Source organism: Gopherus flavomarginatus, chromosome 11, assembly GCF_025201925.1.
Source record: "Gopherus flavomarginatus isolate rGopFla2 chromosome 11, rGopFla2.mat.asm, whole genome shotgun sequence".
Classification (NCBI taxonomy): Eukaryota; Metazoa; Chordata; order Testudines; family Testudinidae; genus Gopherus; species Gopherus flavomarginatus.
The window spans coordinates 36,060,134-36,085,040 of record NC_066627.1 but is presented as its reverse complement, the minus strand read 5'-3'; the positions used below and the strand labels follow the sequence as shown (position 1 = coordinate 36,085,040).

Sequence of the window (24,907 nt, the reverse complement as noted above, 5' to 3'; positions counted from 1 at the left end):
TAATCCTCCTTACAAGAAGTGGTAGTGTTTGTATGGCATTGGAAGACTGTATTATTTTTACTAAGATTACTGTAGGGGGAACATGAGATTGATTTTTCTGTTTGATTCCAGGTTGAGAAAAAATTTATATCCCCATAGCCAGCCCACCACTCTTTAATTTTGTTTAAATAATCCCATCCGCCATTTGCCGCAATATGCTGAAGGCAACGGCTTTTTCCCAGATCCAGCCCTGTCCCATTACACACCCAACACCAATGACCTTTTCCCCCCACCACACTTATTCATTTAGGCCATGTCTACATCTAAAATTTTGCAGCGCTGGTTGTTACAGCTGTATTAGTACAGCTGTATAGGGCCAGCGCTGCAGAGTGGCCACACTTACAGCAACCAGCGCTGCAAGTGGTGTTAGATGTGGCCACACTGCAGCGCTGTTGGGCGGCTTCAAGGGGTTTCGGGGAACGCGAGAGCAAACCGGGGAAGGAGACCAGCTTCGCCGCGGTTTGCTCTCGCGTTCCGCGAACCACCCTGCAAACCGCAGGGAAGGAGACCTGCTTGTTCGGGGAACGCGAGAGCAAACCGCGGCGAAGCTGGTCTCCTTCCCCGGTTTGCTCTCGCGTTCCCCGAACCGCCGAGCAAGCAGGTCTCCGTCCCTGCGGTTTGCAGGGTGGTTCGCGGAACGCGAGAGCAAACCGCGGCGAAGCTGGTCTCCTTCCCCGGTTTGCTCTCGCGTTCCCGGAACCACCCTGCAAACCGCAGGGACGGAGACCTGCTTGCTCGGGGTTCGGGGAACGCGAGAGCAAGCCGGGGAAGGAGACCAGCTTGATTACCAGAGGCTTCCTCAGGTATGCTGGGATACCTGCTTATTCCACGGAGGTCAAGAAAAGCGCTGGTAAGTGTCTTTACTTGATTACCAGCGCTGGATCACCAGCGCTGGATCCTCTACACCCGAGACAAAACGGGAGTACGGCCAGCGCTGCAAACAGGGAGTTGCAGCGCTGGTGGTGCCCTGCAGATGTGTACACCTCCTAAGTTGCAGCGCTGTAACTCCCTCACCAGCGCTGCAACTTTCTGATGTAGACAAGCCCTTAGATACATTTATTCCCACTGCTTTCCAAGTGTCATTGCTGTTTCATGTTTTGTTAAATGGACAAGGTCCTCCAGTGAGGTCTGGGGAATTCAGTGGGATAGCCAGGACAGGAACACCAGCTTGAGACTGGGCTGGGATGTGGCTGCAGACCCAGCATTCAGAAATAGTAAGAGTCTGAGCTATTCACACTTGCTGCTGGATAAAAGAATTGTCATTGTGGGCTCCCCAGACCTTAAGACACCAGCAGCCGAGGAACATGTGCCACCAGAGGCTCATGTTGGAGGCAAGGCCCTTCTGGTTCTGACAACCTCAAATGAGGGAACCGCAGTCGCGGTTTTATGTCCACCAGGCAGCAGGCGCTAGGCTCGCTACTGCTGCTTCTTGGGCCTTGCTTTAGGTCGTCGTCTGCTTCTGGTAACCCTTACGAGAGCGTAGATTGTAAGGTATTGCAGGCTTTCTCTACGTCTTCTTCTGGAGTTAAAACTGACTCTACGCAGTCCTGAGGTGTTGAATGGTTTGCCGGGGAGGGTGTCTTTTTACACTGTGAAGCATGTATCCACGCTGCGATGCCAGATAGCTTAACAGCTGTCTGGGTAGTAAGCAGTACCTGATGAGGACCCTTCCACCAAGGTTCCAAGGCGTGTTTTCGATGGTGATGCCGTACGTAGACCCAGTCACCTGGCTCAAGATTGTGGCAGGCGTCAGAGGTGGTTTCTATCGGCCAGGCAGCTTGAACCTGTGAATGGAAGTGACTTACAGCTTGCATTAATCTCTTGCAATATTGAAGGAGAGTACTGTGAGTCAAGTTCAAGTCTGGGACTGGAGTAATGGTAGCCACAGTTCGCACAGGGCGTCCCATAACGATTTCAAAAGGACTCAGTTTATGCCTTTGGGATGGAGTGGATCGCATTTTTATAAGGGCTAGTGGTAAAGTTGCTGGCCAGCTTAACCCTGTGGAGTTACAAATCTTAGCAAGGCTATTCTTAAGTACACCATTTTGGCTTTCCACAGCACCTGCACTTTGTGGGTGGTAGGGACAGTGCAGCAGGTGTGTGACATGTAATATACTATCCAGGTGTTGAACAATTTGTCCGGTAAAGTGTGTACCCCAGTCACTGGACAGAGTGGCAGGAATTTCCTTGGCAGGCATAATATGGTTTAACATTTAGCAACGGACAGTGAGTCAGCCTTGCGACAAGGAAAGGCTTCAATCCAACTAGAAAATAAACATACCATAACCAACATAAATTCAAATCGTTGACACTTAGGCATTTGTACAAAATCAAGTTCCCAATGCAAGAAAGGTGCTTGGGGCAAGCCCCGGAATCCCTGAGCCACTTTTACAGGTTTACCAATATTGTGGCTTTGGCAAGTGGTGCAGGCGGCACAGTGGCAGGCTGCAAAAGAGCTGAAATGGGGAGCCCACCATCCCGCCTTAGTTAGAGCAGAGACCATTCCCTCCTTTCCGACATGTGAGACACTGTAGCAGGGTGGCCAGCGATGGGTAGAATGAAAAGGGGGCTACAAAGGCACCAGATGAGTAGAATGAAAAGGGGGCTACAAAGGGAATCAGGATGTAGAGAGCAACCCTGGGCAACCCAGGAGTCTTTCAGTTTCTGGGGCAGAGTCCTGGAGCAGGGTGAGGTCACTGCGGGACAGTGGTGGTATAGAAACAGAGAGAGAACCTAGAAATGCATCTGGGGAAGGTTCTATGGCAGCAGCATGTTTAGCAGAGGCATCTGCAAATGCATTACCCTTAGCAACATCAGTGTCTGCCATGGAGTGGCCAGGGCACTTAACAATAGCCAGGGCAGAGGGAAGTAAAACTGCATACAGGAGAGCAGCGATATAGGGGCCGTTCTTAATAGGGGTACCGGCAGATGTAAGGAAACCCCGAGCTTGCCAGAGGGTACCAAATAAGCATAGCGGGAGTCAGTGTAAATGGTGGTGGAGCCTCCCTCCACCAAAAAGCAGGCACGGGTGAGGGCAACTAATTCAGCAACTTGTGCTGAGGTTACAGAAGGTAAAGGCGCAGCTTCTAGGGTTTTAGAGAGTGACACTACAGCGTATCCTGCAAGGAGACGACCTTGGTTGTCTCGAAAACAGGAACCATCAGTAAACAAAACAAGGTCAGAGTTAGGGAGAGGGACATCAGAAAGGTCAGAGCACGGGACAGTGATAGCAGAGACAGTTGCACGGCAGTCGTGAGGATCACCGTCATTAGATGAAGGAGAGTGGCAGGATTTAACTGAGAACAGCGCTTTATAGTGATATATGAGGCCGACAGCAGTAGCAGTTCATACCTGGTAAGGCGAGCGGAGGAGAGGTGGCTTGTATTGCGTTGTAACATCAGAGTTTTTACAGAGTGAGGGACCATGGGAGTAAGGGGGGAGCGAAGGACAAGGGATTCAGACATTTCGACTAGGCGTGCTGCGGCAGCCACAGCACGCAGGCAGGGGGGCAGGCCTTGGGCCACAGGGTCCAAAGTGGCGGAGAAATAAGCTACTGGGCAGTTCTTGCCTCCGTGCACCTGAGTGAGAACTCCAAGTGCACATTCAGTTTGTTCATGGCAGAAAAGGGTAAAAGGCTTAGAATAGTCTGGCAACCCTAAAGTGGAGGCAGAAGCCAAACCTTGTTTGAGGGAAACAAAGGCAGAGTCTGCTTCAGGTGGCCATGGCATGGGATTAGGCACAGAGAATAGAGTGAGTTCCTGTGGAGTTTTTGCAAGGGAGGCATATTGGGGAATCCATTGCCTGCAAAATCCAGCCATGCCCAAAAATTTTCGGACCTGGCGTGGAGTGCAGGGTCGGGGAAAGCTAAGGATAGCCTGGACGCGGGTGGGAGAAAGCGCACGGGAACCCTGGGAGAGGAGAACACCAAGGTATGTGACAGAGGTTTGACAGAGCTGTAGTTTAGAGCGAGAAGCCTTGTGACCTTTGTTTGCTAGGGCAGTAAGGAGCACTAAAGAATCAGTTTCTGAGGAAGATAACAAGGGGGAACAGAGGAGCAGATCATCTACATATTGGACTAGAGTGGACCCGGATGGGAAAACAAGGTCAGCTAGGTCTCGGGCTAATGCCTGGGAGAAATAAGATGGACTTTCCGTATACCCCTGAGGGAGCGTGGTCCATGTATATTGCTGTCCCCTGTAGGAAAAGGCAAAGAGGTACTGGGAGTCAGGGTGAACCAGAACAGAAAAGAAAGCAGAACACAAATCAACAACAGTAAAATGAGTTGCAGCTGGTGGGATAGAAGCCAGGATCGTTGCTGGGTTTGGGACAACAGGAAAAGCGGGTATGACAATATGATTAATGGCTCGAAGGTCCTGAACAAATCACCATAATTTGCCATCAGCTTTTCGAACGGGGAGGATAGGAGTGTTACAGGGGACTGGAACAGGGAACAATAATGCCTTGCTCCTGCAGGGCAGTTATCACCGGAGCAATGCCAGCCTCTGCCTCAGGGTTTAAAGGGTACTGGGATAGGCGAGGCAGGGGTTTGAAAGAGTTAACAGTAATGCAGACAGGATCAGTATTTAAGCGGCTCACCTCAGAGGGATGGGTTGGCCACAGAGAGGATGGGACCTGCGAAATTAGGTGCTCAAGGGACCGGAGTAGAAAGGGACGTTTCAGACAGCAGGGAGGCTACAGAATCACTCAGGGAAGACTGGAGAATTTGTGAATAGACCCCATCCGAGGAACAGTATATGGTGCAGCTAAGCTTACATAACAGATCCCGACCCAAAAGGTTTACCGGAGTGGAATTAGAGAGAAGGAAGGCATGATCTGCAGAAAGGAGACCAACCGGGACCGGTAGAGGTTTTGAAAGGGGATAAGGGGCTGGGACTCCCATAATGCCCACAGCGGACATGGTTTTTCCAGAGCGGGGAACCTCAGGCAGGTCAGTAGTACGAACTGCAGAGAGCGAAGCTCCCGTATTAACAAGGAAAGGGAGAGAAAGATCATTGATAGTTAACACACACTCACCCATGGGAGTGAGAGGTAGTAAAGGGGCTAAAATTTCCTGAGGTTCCCCGGTGTCCCGTCATTGTTGTGGGGCAAAGTAAGGCTGGGTGCTGACTGGCTGTGCTGGCAGGGAGTTTAACTGATTGTTCACAGAGTTACCAGGCCGGCTTGGACACTCATTCTTCCAATGTCCCGGCTGTTTACAGTAATTACAAACATCCCCGTAACCCGAAAATCCAGTTCCCTGTCCCCTCCCACGACCACGTCCGGTCCCTGGTATTTTCCCCGTCCCAGGTACTGTTTGCCCTGCCCTGAATAATGCTGTATTTGCAAGGCTATTAACTGCTGAGCTGATTGTTCTTCCTTTCCTTTTAAAGTACGTTGGCAGTGCTCTGCCACTATTTGCAATTTGTCCATGGTTTTGGTCTCCCATCCAACACTTATTCGTTTTAGCAGATTGCCAGTAGCAGGCAGGAGGCCATTAACAAATGCACTAGCCAGGGCGCCCTGTCCATTTGTATCTGGTTGCTGTATACCAGAATGTTGCAGAAAAATGTCAGTTAGCCGGGTGCGATAGTCGCCCGGGTTTTCTCCCTGTCGTTGCTTACAGCTATTTATGGCCGTCCAGTTGGTTTTAGGAGTCCATACCCGAGGGATGGCTTCAAATAGATTTTTACCTCGTTCCTTACACTTTTTTCGGTATTCAGCATTAGGACCAGTGTCTGGCAAAGAAGAGTGGTGGTCAGCAGCGAGCCAATCTGCTGCTGTGAGCCATTTTTCATGCTCACTAGGGGCTGCTACAAGTAGCTTGCACAGCTGCAGGAGGTCTGCCTCAGAGGGTTCATAGGTATCACACACTAACAAAAATTCCTCTGCAAATTTGGTAGGATTTTCTTCGGGCTTTGGAAAGCCTTTTATAATTGAAAGGAGCTCAGTGCGAGTCCAGGGTTTATAGCTCCAAGTGGGACCCCCGTCCTGGCCCCCAGTATGCAGGATTCGGAGGGGAGCCTGGATATTTTTAAGGCCCAAGCGCGAGCTTTTACGAGGCAGAGTGAGTCCAGAGGAATGGGCCTCGGCAGTACTGGATGATCCGGACGGGTCTGAACTGGAGATCTCTGGGAATTGTTCCTGATCTGGGAGATCTAGTAACAGTTGTTCCTGAGCTGGGGGCATGGTTGGCCGTCTATTGATTCGACGCAAGGCTGCCAGGCCAATTAATGCATCTTCTTCATCCTCGTCCCCGGAATCTAGCAAGGGGTTTTCTTCATCTTTTCCCACCCGGAGACAGGAGTATGAAGGGGGGTCTGCTTGGAGAACAGGGTAAAGGGGAGCGCTCGGTCTAGTGGTGGGAGAGGAGGTTTCCAATAAAGCTTTTAACTTATCATTTGAATCTTTGAGAGAGGCGAGTTTCGATTCTGTCCATCTACGATTTGCCTCTTCCCACCATTGCATGAAACAATCGACCTCTCCTTTTGCCAATTTAGTTTTAGATTGGCCGAGTTTGTCTTTTAAGACATCTACTCGATCCTTATCCCAAGATCCTAACAGTGGCCACTGAGTTTTGGGATCTTCCTGAGTTAGCCTAGACCATTTTTCCAGAAACTTACAGGAGTCCAGGCCCTTCCTAAAATACATAAAATGAGCCGGAGTTCCTTTAGGGAGCTGCCCCGGCTTAGACGTCTGGTTACCCATACAGGAGAACTTCACACACCAATCACACAAGAAGGAAATTAGGGTTCGTCAGAGTGATGCCCAGTGCAACACACAAAAGGAGCCCACAGGCTACTGCCTCCGTCGCCCTTGCTTTCACACTAAGGGTTTTACCCAAGGTGCGGTGCGGCTGCGATTGTGCAGATTTCACTCACTCAGACCGCAGAGACAGGAACCCTTTGGTCGGCCGATCCCCGGACGGAGATGGCACCCAGACTCAAACACTCCACAGGGAGTATGGATAGACACAGAGACAGGACAGTCCTCAGTCCGGACAAAACACAGAAATAATTACCTGACCAGATTCCTGATGTCAGATCCCGGGATCCCTACCAGAACAGAGTGGGAACCAACAGGTTCGATGGCATAGACTTCACTGTGGTCGTGCACCTTTCCGTTCTAGTGGAGGACCGCCTGGGCCAAGTGCCCAGGTGCCGGCTGCCACATTCGTCCTACAAAAACGGTCAGGAATCACACAGCCCCAGTGAAGACGGTTGCCATCTCAGTGGAACCTCCAACTTGTTAAAGTTAGAATCAGGACTCGCAATTTGTCAGACCACTCTGTTTATTAGCGCAGCGCTCCGCCAATAACATTCAGAATATGTGAGTGGCCATGCAAGGCCCAAACAGTCTTATTTATACAGATAAAAGAGTGGGAATTAGACAAAGGGACAAAGAAAGCAAAACAGTAAAATTTACCTGTGGCACAGCATGCATATTTTATTTTCTTACTAACTGTTATCAATCTAAGGCTAATACTTTACCAATTGCCCTTAAACGGTGCGATTGTTTTATGTTAATGTCTGTATTCCTGACACCTGGATTGCAACATTTCAACAATTTGCTTAAAGGTACAGACAACATTTTTTTTAATTCTTTCTATTCTTACAATATAATTTATTTTACTTTTACATTAGTAATAGAATATTGGAGAATGGAAAAACCTATAGCTCAAGTAGCTTTTTCTTTTCCCCTCCCTAGATTATCCTCTTGATTTGAACCACAGTGAAACCTTTCTGCAAACCACAACTTTTCTTCCTGAAGATTTTACCTACTTCCCAAACCATACCTGTCCCGAGAGACTCCCTTCTATGAGTGAGTAGTGCTGTGACTCGTTATCTTCCTCCCCTCCCTAGACTCTATCTCCATGCTACCCCCTCCTTCCAGGTTACAACCTATAAAATCTGTTTCCTGTGGGAGTGGGAGGAGGTAGGAAGAGCGTACTGTTTTATTACAGGTTCTGCACCATCCCAGTGTGGTGTACACTGCAGTCTTTGGGAGTTCAGCAGCTATGCTGATAACAACTAGAATATCCTCATATCCCCACATGTGGGTTTCTGGGAGATCTTCACCGCTTTACCTAACTGCTCCAGAGTCCCTGTTGTCTGTTCCTGCATGTTTTTGGATGGTGTGTTCTAGTACCATTTTTCTACCTCCTGACTTCTGTACTGCACCTTCTTCTATTTAGCTATGTTAGGAGGGTGGGGAATGAATAGAAATGTTGTTCTGCGAGCACAGAAGCTGTAAATCATTTTTACCAGACTCCCAAAACTAATCAATCTTTGTCTGAGACCGTTTTTTTTTTTTTTAAGGGAATGATAGAAGTGCTTGCTCCTTATCTCTTCACAGGGGTTACTGCAATATTTGCCAACCTGGACTAGTCCCAGAAACAGAGCAATGGAATATGATGATTTGGACCACCAAACTATCCTCTAAAAATTCTATTTTGAATTTCACTGGGCATGTCTCTCTTCCTTGAGCTATCGTCAGAAAATAGTGACTTAGCTGGGGTGTTGGGAAGCCAAATGCTAGTGAGGAAAGAAGAAACTAGAAAAAATGTCAACTGTTTTAAATTGAAAATTGACTTTTGATAAAACAAAGCTTTTCTGTGAGAAGCGTCTTTCTGCTGAAGATTGTTATAAAATATATTTTAATTGAATCTCATTATTTTGATTTAGAAATGCTGTCGCTGTGCCTTGTCCTCTCATTCTCTTCTAGAGGTTGGGCTCCCTGGCCAGACAACAACTCCTACTATGCCTCACAACCAGAGTCTCCCATGATGCACTGCCTCTCTACAAGAGGGAAGATCATGATGCATCATGGGAGATGTAGTCTGACCAGGGAGCCCAACCAATAAAGGAGAATGAGATCATGAGGTACTGTGGCAGCATTTTCTAATCATTTTTTGATAGTCGACAGGAAAAGACCCATTTTGCAGTCAGCCCTAGTAATAAGTGTATGAAAAGTGAAGTGGGAAGAAGCATGCACACTGATGTAGGACTGTGAGACTGAAGTGTGTGAGAAGCCTGCGATGTACCTTCTCTTGCTGGGACTGGAATATTGACCTCTTCTTTCTATTGTGTACACAGAGGGCCCAATTGATGTAAATATGAGTGAAATCAGAATGGAGGATATCCATCAATTATTCTCTAAAGACCCGGGTATCAAGCTAGGAGGCCATTGGAAACCTGATGACTGCCTGCCTCGCTGGAAGGTAAACTGTAGCCTCAAAACAGCCACAAGCTTCATTAAAATGTGATGCCATTGTGTAGTACAAAGGAGTACAAACAATGGTATTGGCAAGAAAAGGGCTATGGTTACATTTTGCCCTTCTAAAGAAAAATATCTTGAGTTGCATCACAGATACCGTAGGGCTGCCTGTAATGTAGGTATTTCTTGTCTGGCTACAGCAGTCCTCTATAAACCCCTAGCTTCAGGAGCCTGTTACCTAGTGACAGATGGGTCAGCACTTCATTTCTTTTATAAGAAAATTTGGGTGGGGGGAGGGTGTTGCTGATTGGAAGTGGAGCCTGTCAGCTCTGTAACAGTTCAAATCCAGCTCAGCTGATAGTGTCTGAAATGTGTTGTGTGCAGATGGCTGTTTAATGGTTTGTGCAATTAATTGGTTTCTAGCTGATAGGTATCTAGATCACCAAAATTACCTCTGGTTTTGAGCAAGAATTAGCCCAGAAAGACCAAGGGTAGCATGGACCTTGGAGACCATGAATTTATCTTTGCTAGAGGAGTTCCCTGCTTGTGAGGGTGGAGACACATTGACCATGGTATAAGAGAATCATGCCCTACCTATTCAGTTGGTAGAGGATTTAAGTCTCCAGTGCAGTCAGTCTCTGTCCCCTAACCCAACATGAAATTTAGTTAATATTTGAAAGAAACTTCCTTTCCAAAGTAGTATCTATTTTAAAAAGCTAGAGTACCGAAATGCACAAAATAAAGGAGGCATGAGAGTGAATGGCCAACACACAATTGTGTGCTCCATGTTGTATGTTGCACTATAAAATAATCTTTCATTGAAGCCCCAGGAAATGGGTTAGATCTGTTAGTCCTTTTCCATCAACATTGTCTATGGTCCTGTGATTATAAACACACATACACATGGCTTCAGGCACACCCAGTGCCCTGAGCTGAAGGTTTGTGGGCTGCCAAAGTGAAAGCTGGTTTCCAGATATAGTAATAACTATCTGATGTCTTCCATCTCTTAGGTGGCAATCCTGATACCATTCCGCAATCGTTATGAGCATCTTCCAGTTCTCTTTAGGCACCTTATTCCAATGCTGCAGCGCCAACGTTTACAGTTCGCGTTTTATGTCATTGAACAAGTGAGTCACTTCCCATGTATATGCAATGTATTTTTACGGGCTAATCTACCATCAGTGAGAATAACCACTGGAACATGAAACTTGCTATTGTGTGACTGATTTGCTGCCCAACGCATCCCACATATAAAAAGCTATTTACTACCTTCTGCCCCCAGTTATTGCACAGTAATGTCAAATCTCCCAAGTGTGTTCTTTGTGCTTTTGTTTATCAGGCAGAGTACGTATCTATCATAGGCTTTCAAAGGTTACTGCCGAACATTGATATGTGTACAGCACCTAGCTTCTCATAATATGCCATTCACCTGAATGCTATGTTGGACACAGGCACTTTCTGAAAGCTGCTGGGAAATTAAAATGTATTAGAATACATGAGGTTTGTTTAGCACATACCTCTATTGTTAAACCAGGGCAAGAGGGTTACAAAAGCAGGAATTTAAGGGAGTTTTTCCCCTTGAGTTTGTGTAGGAGGTCATGAAAAGAATGACTGATTTCCAAACATGTACTTGCAGTGTACCGAGAGAGAGTGTATGTGAGAGTGTGTGTGTGTTATATTGAGCTGCTTCTGAGAAATAACTCTATTTCCTAGGCTGGTAACCAACCATTTAACCGTGCCATGCTCTTCAATATTGGCTTTCGGGAAGCAATGAAGGACTTGGACTGGGATTGTTTGATCTTTCATGATGTGGACCATATACCAGAAAATGACCGTAACTATTATGGATGTGGACAGATGCCAAGACACTTTGCAGCCAAGCTGGACAAATATATGTATCTGTAAGCACCTATAGTCCCCCTTCATGCAATAATGAGTAAAAAGTCAATAGCTAGATTTTAGAAAGATTCATTTCAGTTTGGTTTCCATGTTTTGTGCAAGTAAACATAGTAAAAATAGAGGCAAACCTCCCAATAGCTTCATTCAGCTCCATCCGGGAAAATGGCTGCTCTTACAGGCTGTGAGCAGGAAACTGCATCAGCCCTGATCTGAGACACTGTTCACACCTGTGGTGACTAATGTGCTGTCTTTTGTTTAGGCTCCCTTATAATGAGTTCTTTGGTGGAGTGAGTGGCTTAACAGTGGAACAGTTTAAGAAAATCAATGGCTTTCCTAATGCGTTCTGGGGCTGGGGCGGAGAGGATGACGATCTTTGGAACAGGTAATGGTGTGTGTCTTGGCTTGAGTCCACTTCCCAAAGGATAGGGGGATAAGTCCATGCTGACTTTCCTAGGGTGTGACTCTTCTGTTCATTGATGAGTTCTTGTAACAGCATCTAACTCGCGACACCTGATGTGTGTTGTACAAACTACCATCACTGATAATACAGTAGTGGCTGGTCGGGTACAGGAATGTGCTACCACACGGGTTGGGGATATATTTCCTCAGGCATACAGTGCATGCACCCAGCTTCTTGGCAGTGGACACTCCTCAGGGTTCTGCCTGCTGTGTTCTGAGTGAAATAAAATATAGATATCTTCCCTGCTGCTGTGAACTGGCTCTAAGCCTGCCCCCTGAAAGCCTTAATTTGGTTGAGCAGCTTTCAGACATCTCCAGCCTTGCAATCACCTGGAGAGGGGATTTACACAACATGTGAAGCAAAGCTGCCCCTTCCCACCCCAGGCAGTGTGGATTGGCTCTGGAGCTATTCCATGTCCTCTTCACATGTGAGGAGGGGGAGGAGATGATCACGTCCTCGAGAGTGTGATCCTGATAAATGAATACATTGAGGTTTCATTCCATTCTACTAAAGCAAATTGGACTGGAAGGTCGTAACTAACAGAGAATGAGGAAGTATTGTTCTTGCCATAGGTAACTTTGTGAAATTGTTGGCCTTGGGCATTATTTCTCATGTTGATATTCATCTGAAGATCCGTTTGACTACTCAATTAAAATTTAATGTACTGAAAGCAGCTTAGTTTGCCCAAAGCCTGAACTGGTTGAAATCTTCTTCCTTTATTTAGCTCGCTAATGGAAACTTGTGCTTACTGCAGACTATGAGTCTGTTGTGGCTCATGATTGTTCAGCCTTGGCGAGTATTGAATTTGGAGCAAATGCAACAGTCTGATCTTTGTAATACAGGGTGCAGTATGCAGGCTACTCAGTGACTCGACCAAGAGGAGTCACAGGAAAATACAAATCAATTCCGCACCATCATCGAGGCGAAGTGCAGTTCCTGGGAAGGCAAGTGAGATTTTCATTATTGAAGATTTATGTTTTATTCAGAAGGATCCCCAAATCATCATGCCACTGATGTGCCCACACCTTGAATACTGAGTCCAGTTCTGGTTAACACATCTGAAAAAGGGTGTAGTGAAACTGGAAAAAATTAAGAAAAAGGTGGCAAAAAAGATCAAGGGTATGGAACAGCTTCCATACGAGAGGAGAGTAAGAAGACTAGGGCTGTTCAGCTTAGAAAAGAGATGACTAAGGGGCGATATGACAGATCTATAAAATCATAACTGATGTGGAGAAAGTGAATTGAGATGTGTTATTTACCTTTTCACACAATAGAAAAACCAGGGGTCACCTGATTAAATTAATAGGTTGCAGGTTTAACACAAACCAGAGAAAGTACTTTTTCACACAATGCACTACTAACCTGTGGAACTCGTTATCGTGGGATGTTGTGAGAGCCAAAAGTATAACTGGGTTCAGAAAAGAACTGGGTAGTAAGTTTATGGAGGATAGATCCATCAATAACTGTTAGCCAAGACGGTCAGGGTGACCCTAAGTTTCTGACTACCAGAAGTTGGGTGTGGTAGACAGGAGTGTATCACTGCAAAATTGCCCTGTTTGCTACATTGCCTGTGAAGCTTCGATATGGGCCACTGTCAGAGACAGGATGCTAGGCAAGATGGGCCATTGTCTGACTCCATGTGGCAGCTTGTATGTTCTAATGTTATATACTAAAGCACTTCACAAATTAGCATTCATACTGTATAAGAGGCTCATTGCATTTACTTCAGGGTGATATGTGGCAGCTGTCAAGCAATGCACAGAATTTTTTCACAACAGTCTTAGGACAGGAAGGGGATAATCGGAACTGCAGAGAGGCAAGATGTAGTAACCCAAACTGGCATGGTTAGTACCCTGGACTCTTTATTCTAAGGTCCTCTTTAGTGATTGTTGCTTTTCCAAAAGAGTGGACTTCAGCAGTTTAGAACCTTTTGGCAACAAACTGTGGCCCTGGCTCTGTACTCTGAAGAACGCGAGCCTCTCGTGGAATAGTCAGTGCCACATACTGAAGCAACATTTGTTTTCCTTGAAGGTTCTCATCCAAACATCAAACCAGGCCAGCCCTGCTTAGCCTGCAAAAGGCATTGTAGCAGGATCCACAGCCTTGGGTGTTATAGTTACTATAACAACCTCTGTCCCTGTTTCTATTATACCTGGTTTATGAGGGATTTCAAACTCTTATATTTGCATCATGCAGGTAGCTTCCATTGCAAAAGCAATATGTCTGTGTCATGTGCTTCATAGCAGTTTTGCTCCAGTTTTGTTTGAGGTGAAATAACACCTCAGTCGGCTTTCTTTCTTCCCCCACCCCCCGAGTAAAAGCTAGCTGCAATAGGAGAAAATATATTTTGCCATAATTTTAAAGTGAGCAAGATTTTCCATCCTGCTAACTGATTTTGATTTTGATTTTACAGTAGTGTCTAGGAATGTGAACCAAAGATCAGGGCTCCATTATGCTAGGACTGTAAAGATAAGTAACAAAACAGTGCCTTGCTCCGCAAAGTTTATAGTTTAGGTGAAACAGTATGCTGAGTCACCAGGAAAAGCTCCACATCATTCGGTTTTGTTCCTGTTCAAGAGGATGTAAAGAGTTAGATTGTATATCAGGATTGGCATTCCAACAGGGCCCAGAGAGCTGTTTTTGGAAGCATAAATGCACACGTGCTGTCCCTTATTTTCCAGGGGGCCCCCGGAGGAGTGTGAGCAAGCAGTACACAATGGTACGAAAGAGCTTGTTTAACAGAACCAGTGGGAATGATTTATTTGTGAACAATTACATGACTTAACACCTCACAAGCTACAACTGTTTGTTTAGAATGGCAATCAGCTATAAATTGTATGACCCACTACTAATACCAGAACAGGAACTGCTAGGAGAGCTCTGGAAGAGAAACTCACAAAGCTCACCTTGCTAATACTTTTTGAATTAACTGCAAATTCAAGCAGGGAATGAACCAGCAGTTCGTTAAGCTCTGGGCCTCTTTCCAGCATCAACTTTCCTGTTCTCTGAGCTTCCAGTGGATAGAGATAAAAATCTTTTTCCTCTCTATATCTAGCTTTCATTTTGCTACCAAACAGATTAGGGTGAGGAAAATAAGTTTCTACCATTTCAATTCTCTGAAGCTGAACCAAGGAAGTCAATTTCAGGGGGAAATGTCACAATTGTTCAGTTTCTCTGAAGTATCAAAGGGCTTACAGTGCAGTGGAAATGAGAGCTTTAGATCTGCCTCCTTTGTTTAATCAGATCTGGAATATTGTAGGCTGATGGTCAGGGTGCATCCAGTGAACTGCTGTCACTTATTTGGCAACAGTCACTTGGAGTGCGTTGCTACCTGATAGTATCTTTCAGAGGGTTCTGAAGCAGTGTGATTTTATTTTTTTTAAGCCATTCAGCTTGCTAGTTGGAGGTATTACAGATCAGAGCATAACATCGTAGCCCAGCGCTGACTGTAAAGCTTGCAGTGACAAAGGCCTACCTGACTCAGTTCAAAGGCTTTGAATTAACGCTTTCTTTTATTCCCCTTTTTTCTGTACACTAGGGCTTGATCCAGTATGGGGTCTGGTTAGAGCCACCAATGTATTTACTCGAGGGTGCTCCCTAGTGTAGGTGGGCCAAAGCTGGTCTTTGCCCCGATGCAACTTAGCCTTGCTTTACATTGATGTCATTGGTGTAAACAGCTTTGCCTGATGACCGCTGCTGTAATGTCAGAGCCCTGTGCTGAGGAACCTCCAGCCTCCTCACATTTCCTCCTGGATCCCACTGTTCCTCAGACTTTAATTGATCAAATGGAACTTCACTTCCCTGTGCCCTGTCCTTACTGACGCACTCGTAATCTGTTCACTCAAACCTTCAGCTGATTGTCAATTTCCCCACACCCAATCTCTTGCCAGATCTTCGCTGCTACTTTTCCCTCTGCTGTGTCCTTTCCATCCCCACTGCTAAAACTCTATCTCATGCTACTGTTTTTCTCCTGCTTGGGTACTGTAATCATCTTCATTCTGGACTCACTTCTTCCCCCTCTTCAGTCTATCCAGCGTGCTCCAGATAAATTTCTTCTTGCTGCTCCTTCACCTCCATGTTCCTTTACCAATTTAATATTTCACTGAACTGAGTTCAAAGTCTTCATGCTCTACTTTAATACCCCCTCTGGAAAAACATTAAAAGATTGTGAAACACGTAGATACTACAGTAATGAGAGCTGTGCAAGTACCAAAGAACCTACCCTGCCTGTATGTTTCCATCTGTTCCTTCTCACACCTTGTGCTCTCATGTACCTTTGCGACTCTTTTCCATGCTGCCCCCAACTCTGAAATGAGGTGCCAAGAACCTTTGCTCTCCCCCTCCTCAAATTCAGTTCTTTTGGCTTCTGCCCACCCCTAGCCTCTAGGCTAGTCCAATGCTGTTTGCTCCTGCTTTTTGTGAGTGGTTTATTTTGTCTTCCCTCCTTCCCCCCCATTTGTTCTGTCTCCCTTAGATGGTAGGTTCTGTGGGATGAAGGCCATGTCTTATTCTTGTATAGAGGCATGCAGAAAACACCTGAAGTAATTCAGCTGCTTTGTGTCAGCATGATCTTCGGGTTTTGGGAAGGAAGTTATCAATTCTTATTTCTGTGCATATTGACAGTTTGACAAACTGTGCCAACTGAACACACACACAACATACTAGCCTAGAAAAATAACACTCATCTGATTCTGGTCTGTGCTATGCATCACTCCAGACAGTGGATCAAAAATTTATTTCTGCAAAGTGTATTAAATATTAGTGACATGCATCTGACTAAGTGGGTATTCACCCACGAAAGCTCATGCTCCAAAACATCTGTTAGTCTATAAGGTGCCACAGGATTCTTTGCTGCTTAAATATTTCTGTGTCTAAATGCTGGAGTTGTCTCTTATACATATATCTTAAGGGATCTGTGTTCAGGAGGATTTTCTCATGTTAGTTTTTTCTTGTTCTTGTTCAGACTGTGTGTAGTAGCTCTCAGTCTAAATTTCTGCAGCCGTGAGCAGTGTTGGGAGTGGATACGTTCATCTTTCGTTCTCTTTAAACAGGTATGCGTTGCTGAGGAAGTCAAGAGAGAGGCAGGTCCTGGACGGTCTCAGTAACTTGAACTACTTCCCAAACATTACATATGACGCCTTGTATAAAAACGTAACTGTTAACCTGACACCAGAGCTGGCTCTGGTAAACGAATACTGAGAGGAGAAAATAAGTTTGCTTTGCCCTTCACCAAGAAAGCAACGCATTTGACATTCTTTTATAGGGTTACCAAGGACAAGAAACGCATTGTCTAATGAAGGATCACAGTATTTTGAAGAATAAAATTGAAAGTGCACGCACAAATCGTCTGGCCCAATCCGGTTGTTTGTGCAACAAACTCGGGGACTTCACTCGCTTTCTGGTTTTATGAACAATGGTGTGACCTGCTGCTCTCATCTCTGCATTCCGTCTCCTCCAACAATCTCAAATAACACAACAGTGATCTGACGTACTTTCTTCTCACAGAACCAGTTTGGCTGAATGACTCTGTTGGCTTCTTGAGTTTGGATGCCAGAAGCAATCCAATAGGCAACTGCCCTAATAGGAGATCAAATGAAACTTAAGATGATACCATTCTTCTACATTTGTGTGTTTTTTTTAATGACCTGCTTGAAGTATATACAACAGAATCGCTTCTTAAAGAAGTGCAAGTGTAAATAAGCTGTGAAAAATGCCTTTTTTATTTTCTTTTACAATTCAAACTCAAGCTAAAGGTTTACATATTAAGGTCACTCATTTAGGCCCCAGTCCTGTAAACACATACGTAACTTTACTCCAGAGCAAGTCCCTCTATTCATGTGAGTAGACCCAGTGATGTAAATTTAAGCTTAAATGTTTACAAGATAGGGGCCTTAGTTGGTAGGATGCCGGGGTTCAGAAATATGGAGCCACAGCATTGCTTACTACAGAAATGGCGGGGGCTTTTGAGAGAAGGGAGGGATAAGGGAAACTTCATGAAAGAACAAATATCCAGCTCATATCATTGTGTGGTAGATAATGCGTAAATTATGGAGTTTTTCCATTTTATTCCTGTTGGGTTTTCATTGCCCATTACCCTCTATTCCACAGTGGTGGCAAGTGCAAGCTTAGCTTCTAGACTTATTTAAACACATCCCTCCTCTTCTCTCTCTCCCCCCAGAATTCACCAGTAGGCCTGTGTGGTTTCCATGCACAAATCCCAAAATTCTTACCTTCCCTCCTCAGTCACTGTCTTTTGGTTTTGGGCAGTCAGCTGCAGCTTATTAAAACTCCCCCTAAATTGGCAACGTTCTACAGAGATTCCTCTAATGTAACGTTTTTGTTTCATGAAATATTTTGATATATTTATTGTGTAAATTGAACAGAACACTGAACTAATGTACATTCTAACTGTAGGTAGAACCCTTGGTTATAATCCTTAGCCAGGGAATGCATTCCACAAATACAAATAGTGAGCTAGATTTATCCACAGATGTAAAATCATAATGAGAAAAAACGAAGGGCATTCTAATTAGTTCACGAAAACATGAGTCTCCAGAACTGAAGTGCTTGGTTGATGTTCCCATCCAGTTTTACAGGGTTAGGTTTTTTTCTGAACTGTTCTCCTTGGGTTGTGCCTGTTTTAGGGTTGTTTTGTTTTTTTCTGGTTTAAAACCAATCCATCACTTATACAGTATGTACAAACTCACTTTTACTCGACTTCTATATGGTAAAAGTGCTTTGGGTTGCTTTTTTATATATCTATATATACAGATTGGGAGTATTTAAGCTCAGAAGTTCTTGAACTTTCTTTTATTGCATTGTTTGCCTTCTGTTTCCTTAACTCTTATGGTTTACATTATTTTCTTGGTTCCCTGGACATATGATCCCCATACACATCTGCTGTGGGTGTGATTGACCAGGGCTCTTTTTTGTCTCTCGAGAAGAACTTAGGTTTAGAAAATATGGAGTTCTTGTTGTGTAGATCTTATCAGCCTGCATGAAAGGACAGTGCATCTGCCCTGGAAAGTGCTGGTAAGTTTTTGTAATTTAGGTTTAAAGTCTTGGAATACATGTGCGTTAAAATGGTTTTTTGAAGGTTATTTGTAGTTTGATTTTTATGGCACATATAGCAATAAAGACTCTCTTGCTTCTGATTCTTGATCTCTGTAATTCTTGTGGACCCTTTTCAAATGCTGAACCTTTACTCTCCCCCTCATTTCTTTAATCTTTAAATGTTGCTAGCAACTGATGTCTTTAATGGTGCTTCAAACAAGGAATGTATTTCAAATGGTCTAAATTCACCACCACAGGAATTGTGCATGAATGTGTGAGTAGATGTTACTGTATTTGAGTTTGAATCCTCGGTCTTTAATGTATATTTACAATCTCTTACACCCTATGTTTTGAACAAAAAAAAAAGCATTACCTCTACTCAGAAATGTACTCATTTAAGGTTGGCCTGAAAGTACCCGTTTCACACCTAATCAATGTCACTTTTTGCATTTATTTTTTTTGTCAATCAGGTTGAGTTTTTCCCTCTCTCTAAAATGTGGAATATCTTAAAATGTGCACTGTTAATCTTATCAGCTAAGTCAAATATTGTGTAGAAATGTAGTTGTTAAAACATTTTGTCAAGCGCATGTGCTGTTATGGTGTAAAAATTCTCATAGTAAAAAGAACTGTACATATTCTGGCAGCTGAAATTCAACAAGGCCACTTGTGTACCCCTTGTATGTCAACATTGTCTACTAACCTTGCTGGGAGTCAGGGCGTGTTCAATGCTGATTTATCTTTTTTAACAAGCCATGTGGGGTTTTATTTGCTAAAATATTTATTTAAAGTTCTTTTTTTTTTTTTTTTTTTTTTTTTAAAAAGATCCTCTTCTTCTATAACAAATTTACCAACTGAGTAAGCGTCTCACACTTCTAATCACCCACCATCTGAGGTGGAGTTAAACCATAAGTAGTATCCGTCCATCATCATGGCTTTTGAAAGTACTCTTATGTTTTTAAGAGGTGCCAGGGTACAGGTTTGCACTGAAATGTAGTGTTTTAAGACACACAGACACACACACACACTTTTTTCAGCAGAGCAATTCTTTGTATCATTACATTTATTTACCCATGTGTTTGTACATTTTTGTATTTAATTTATGAATGATTTTTCAGTAAAAAAAAAAAAAATACATATTCAAGAACCAAGAAATTGCAGTGGAGTCTCTTGTGTTCTTTTGGGGAGGAAGGGGAGGCTTGTGGCCTGTATCTGAGGATGGGAAGAGGAGGTCTCTGTACCTTGAATGGTAAGTCTTTAGAACAGAGCAAAATGTCAACAAACAGAAACGAGTGAGGGTCCACCCAATCATCTGCTCTTGGGTATGGAGTCAAACATTGTTTGTTTGTTTTTTATTGCAGCAGCATGTAGTGGCTTCTTTCTGAGATCAGGGCCTGCTTATGCTTGGCACTGTACAAACACATAATCAGGATGGTCATTGCCCTGGAGAACTTGAATATAAGTGACAGATAAGACAGCGGGTGGATGCAACAAACATGGGGGAAGCACGTATAGCAGTGAAATAACTAGTAGTTTTGCACATCAGCTGCTTAGCATTCCCACAGGCATTCCCTCCTTTCCTAAGCAGCTGTAGCCCTTCTCCTGAGCACCTGTGCAAAGGGAAGGGGAAAACCACACAGCTCTACAGAAAAAGAATTGGAGATTCTTTGCCTTTTTGTGATTCAAATGCAGCAATTGCAGGTGAGAAAGACTTGTGCATGCCAGGTTGCCAGTCAGAAGGTTAGCAGTCTGGATCAGATTTGGTTGATGTTGCTACCACCAAGTTATGATTGGCTGATGACCTGGTGAAATGAGTTGAATATTTAGTGACTTGTGGGCAGGTATCTATGTTTACTGCCTACCACCACTCAAACTGGCACTGATCCAAGGCAACTGGCTGAACACCTCGCCTCCTTAGGAGATGTAGCCGTGATAGAATAGGACTGAATTGGTGGGAGACACTGTGGGGTAGCTTCTCATGTAGTCTGTGTATAGAAGAGATCCTTCAAACCTCTCATGAGCATCCAGTTTTCTCTAATACTAAAGGGGAAGCTCCTCAAGATGGATTTTGCCCACCCCATATTAGAGCTGGATTCACCAGGATCTTTATCTACTGCTGCAAAATGTCCTAGAGACTGCCCATCTGAACCTTTGTCTACTCACTCCCCTAGTGGTCAGCTGTCTGTAATCTCTGCGGAAAGAGCAGGGGATGTTTGACAAAGATGGCACCTCTGTAATGTATCTTCCTGAAAAGCTTAAATTAAATGCTAATTATGTGTCTTGCTGGGGGTCATACTTACAGTTCCTGGCTCTGTCCTGTGCTTGCTTTATGCTCTGGATCTGATGCAGCGTGTTCAGATGGTCTGGGCGTGTGTAATACATAAGGAGTTTGCCTAATCAAATTATCTAGCGATAAGAGGTGTTATAAAGATTGTGGGTGTCATGAAGGTCGGAACTATATGTCATTTGATTGCTTTTCTCACAAGCTGCTGTTGTCTGCCTCCACCCAGGGGGAGGTGGCCTTCAACATTAGCAGAGTTTATTAAACATTATCCTTTGACATGCACACGTGAGTCTAATGCTCTTGGCCTGTAACTGAAGCTGACCTCTGATTGCTTTGGAGGAGAACAGCTTTGCTCTGGATGGATTCTTGCCATAGTGTCCTAATTTTGCTGTTGGATTTTAGTGCAGTTTGAGATTAAAATATAACGTATTGTTGGATTTTAGCCACACCAGAGCTCTCACCATTCCCTAAACTGGCTTTAGTCATCTGTTTTCAGAGGGAAAGGAGAGATCAGTTTCAATTAGCAAACCAGGACAAATTTATCTACTGCAGCTTTAACACTTTCTTTCAGGCCTAAAGTGCCAACACATTGGTACAAACAGCTGACATTCTAGTTTCAAGACAGAATCCTCCTTTGAGAGATTTTGTGCATGCCCATTCTGCTACAGGTATATGTGTGTGTCCAATGCACTCGATTGTCTCAACGATGCCAGAAGCTACCCTCCTATGGAATCTATGCACATGTCACAACATTTCCTCGGAGGCCTTCTGCTTTCCAGGAGTAAGGAGCGCAGTGTTTGGAGGCACCAAAGGACCTGCTGCTGAAGACCCACGGAGTATGCAGAGGTATTCCAGGGGGTACATCAAATTGTCTAGATATTTGCCTAGTTTTACAACAGGCTATGTAAAAAGCACTAGCAAAGTCAGTACAAACTAAAATTTCATACAGCCAATAACTTGTTTATACTGCTGTATCCATTATATACTGAAATGTAACTGTAATATCTATATTCCAATTGATTTTTTTTTATTCTATGGTAAAAAGGAGAAAGTAAGCCAATTTTCAGTAATAGTGGCTGTGATACTTTTTTTTGTATTTTTGTAAGCAAGTAGTTTTTAAAGTGAGGTGAAACTTGGGTATGCAAGACAAATCAGACCCCAGAAAGAGGTACAGTAGTTTGGAAAGGTTGAGAGCCATTGCCTTAGGCCTAAACTTATGCTTAAAACAGTGTCAGCTTTCTACTTGAACCAAATTATTCATTTGCTTGTGGGTTTTTTCCCCGAAACCCATTCTCCTAAAGCTGAAGAAACACTTCATATCTTGGGCATTTGTAGAGCTTTCGCATTTGTACCTGGATTGCACTAGGCCTTTGAGGACTTCTCCCTGGCATTTGGTAGCCTATGCCGAGTGTAGACTGTCAACCAGTTTCAGCTCAGGAAATCTCACATTGGATTATGGTTGTATTATGCTCTGCTACAAGATTCTCTTACACCAAGAATAATGGCTCAGTCCACTTCTTCAGCCTTTCTGAGCTGTGTTCCAGTAGCTGATATCTACAAGGCATCTGGTAACTTTTTCCTGTTGTGCCATTGCTCGAGCCTTGTGACAATGCCAACTTTTACAAGCTAGTGTTACAATCTCTGTTCAGATGATCCTGTAAGGGCTGTGCTGATGAGCCTCCTGCCATGGACTGTGTATGTGCCTAATCACTCAAAGGAGGACAAAACAGTTGTTTTTACCTGCACAGTAACTGTTGTTCGAGGTGTTGTGTAATGAATATGTGCACAATCTTCCCACCTTCCCTGCTACTTCAGATGTTACAGTCAGTGGTGGATTACTGCATGGGCCGATGGGGACTGTGCCCTGGGGCCCTGGCCAATTTGGGGCCCCCGGCAGGAGCACCAGCACTCTGTCCCCCAACTCCTGCTGCTCCTTCTCCCCGCCCCATCAGCCCTGCTCCTCCACTCTGCTTCTCCTCTTCCCCCTGAGGCCCTGGCCAGGTCAGAAGACAGAACCTGTGTAGCGTGAGTATATTCCCCCGACTCTCCCACACACGGAGCTGGCCGAGCTCCCTCTCCTTTTATCCCAGTGCCCCACACATGGAGCTGGCTCACGCCTCTCTTTCCCTTCTGCTCAGAGCTGGCCCAAGACCCCTCCCTGGGCTGGGGACTGGGGTGCCCGAGAGCAGTCCCTGCCCCAGGATGATGCTGCTCAGGGCAGATGGGGGGGTCCAGGGTTCCCCCATAGTGGCCCAGGTTCCCTGGGCAGTCCTTATGATGGCCCCCAGCTTCGAGGGAGAGACTTTGGGGGAAGGAGAGGAGCAGGGGACAGGGCTCATGGTTGGGAGCGATGTGAGAGGCCCAAATGTTTTGTGCCCAGGGCCCCAGTAAATCTTAATCTGCCTCTGGTTACAGTGATGAGAACTTAGAGAGGGAGGAAGCAAACATACCCCACTTACCCCTCACCTGAGAGCAAAAAGGGAGCCGGGGCTCGTGCGCCACCTAAAGGTACTGCTGGTAAAAGTCTCCAGCTCAAGTGTACTGGGCACATGCACTTAGAGGGGACGGTATGTGTGCACAACACCACCTGAAAAACACTTACTGTACAGATAATTAGCTGGTTTCTTTTCTTCATCATTCCCTTTCCTTCATTGCAGTTTCCTCCCACTCATTGTGCGTGTAACTCTTGGCTATGGGGTAATGTGCTTCTTCAAGCTTACAATAACTTTTAATGCTGTTATCGAAAGTGATGCTTTTAAAGTCACTGAGTCAGATTAGGAGTGTGTTTTGTTATCCGCCCACTTCATGTGGTTGCTGGCCTGCTCTGTGGAACCAATCTCTCAAGGGTTTTGTTCAGTTTTAAATATCTGATTAAGGGTAGTTTTGAAACTACATTCTCTGTTCTCCACTGAGCTTCTGACAGTGATCCCATAGGACTGGTGTTGTAATGGAAATGTTCTCCCTTTGTGCCTTAATCTCTCGGTATCAATTTCAACATATTTCAAGTGGAATTGAGCAGGCGAGGTAATTGATCATTCCTAGGCACTGACTAGTCTGGTTGTGGTGAAAGCTTTTTATTGGCATAACATCAGAGAAGGGAGAAAGTTAGTTGCAAAAGACAGAATAGTGATGCAAGGATGCAGTCTATCACCCTCCATCGCTTCTTCCAACCAGGGCCTAAGTTAGGAAGGTGACAGGTACTGCCAGCTGGCTGAGCGTGTGGGTCTCAGTCCAGTTCTCAGTGGACAAGTGTCCATATCCCAAAAACTATACCAACAGGTGTCACTTGGTTGGCAGTCTCAGGAAAACCAAGGCTTGGATGGGCCATGGAGATAGAGGGCAGGGTGGAAAAAGAGCATATATAAGGAAGCTGCTGCTGCCCGAGGTGTATATGCTCTGTTGCTAAAGAGGGTCCAGGGTTGCCTATCCAGCACCTTTCACATGCACAAAATACAGCTTTAAACCTATGGGAGGATATGCCATTCCGGCCTCTCTCAGAGCAGGGGCTGTCCTATTGATTCATCACTGAATCATGAATAACTATTTGTTCGCTGGCCTAGCAAACTGCTCCACCAAAGGAAAACATGATCTCCTGGGGAAACTCAGGAGGTTTCATTAATCCTACAGAAGACAAACCAGCTTAGTAGTGAAGTCTTGGGCCCACATTCTGCCTACACCCCTTGGAGTCAATAGCCAGAGTATCAGAAGAAAGGTACAGTGACCAGGTACCTGAGGCTGGTTATGCCACTCAGTGAGGCGTTTGTATCTGGCAGTATCTTTCTCCTCGTCATCAGGATTGGACATGAGGAAATCCAAGAAGGTGTGAGGTAGATTGAAATGTGATTCGGTGCCTGCCCAACTCAGGTGGCAAAGTTCCACAAGAGATTTTGCCTTCTGGCTGATTATATCTTTATTTATTGGTTCACATGGGAAGTCATGGAGCAGTGTGCTCTGCGTATGTG

General features: G+C 44.9%; 1 protein-coding gene across 1 annotated transcript in view; it reads left to right on the top strand.

The window, feature by feature from the left end:
• Window positions 1-18,765, top strand: part of B4GALT5 (beta-1,4-galactosyltransferase 5) — a 73,981-nt gene extending 55,216 nt beyond the window's left edge. The window contains exons 3-9 of the mRNA XM_050918142.1: window positions 7,744-7,857; window positions 9,132-9,256; window positions 10,263-10,379; window positions 10,966-11,153; window positions 11,411-11,533; window positions 12,454-12,555; window positions 16,663-18,765. Coding sequence (XP_050774099.1) covers window positions 7,744-7,857; window positions 9,132-9,256; window positions 10,263-10,379; window positions 10,966-11,153; window positions 11,411-11,533; window positions 12,454-12,555; window positions 16,663-16,810 — 917 coding nt within the window. The 3' untranslated portion in view covers window positions 16,811-18,765. The remainder of the gene's footprint in view (window positions 1-7,743; window positions 7,858-9,131; window positions 9,257-10,262; window positions 10,380-10,965; window positions 11,154-11,410; window positions 11,534-12,453; window positions 12,556-16,662) is intronic.
• The last annotated feature ends 6,142 nt before the right edge of the window (window positions 18,766-24,907 follow it).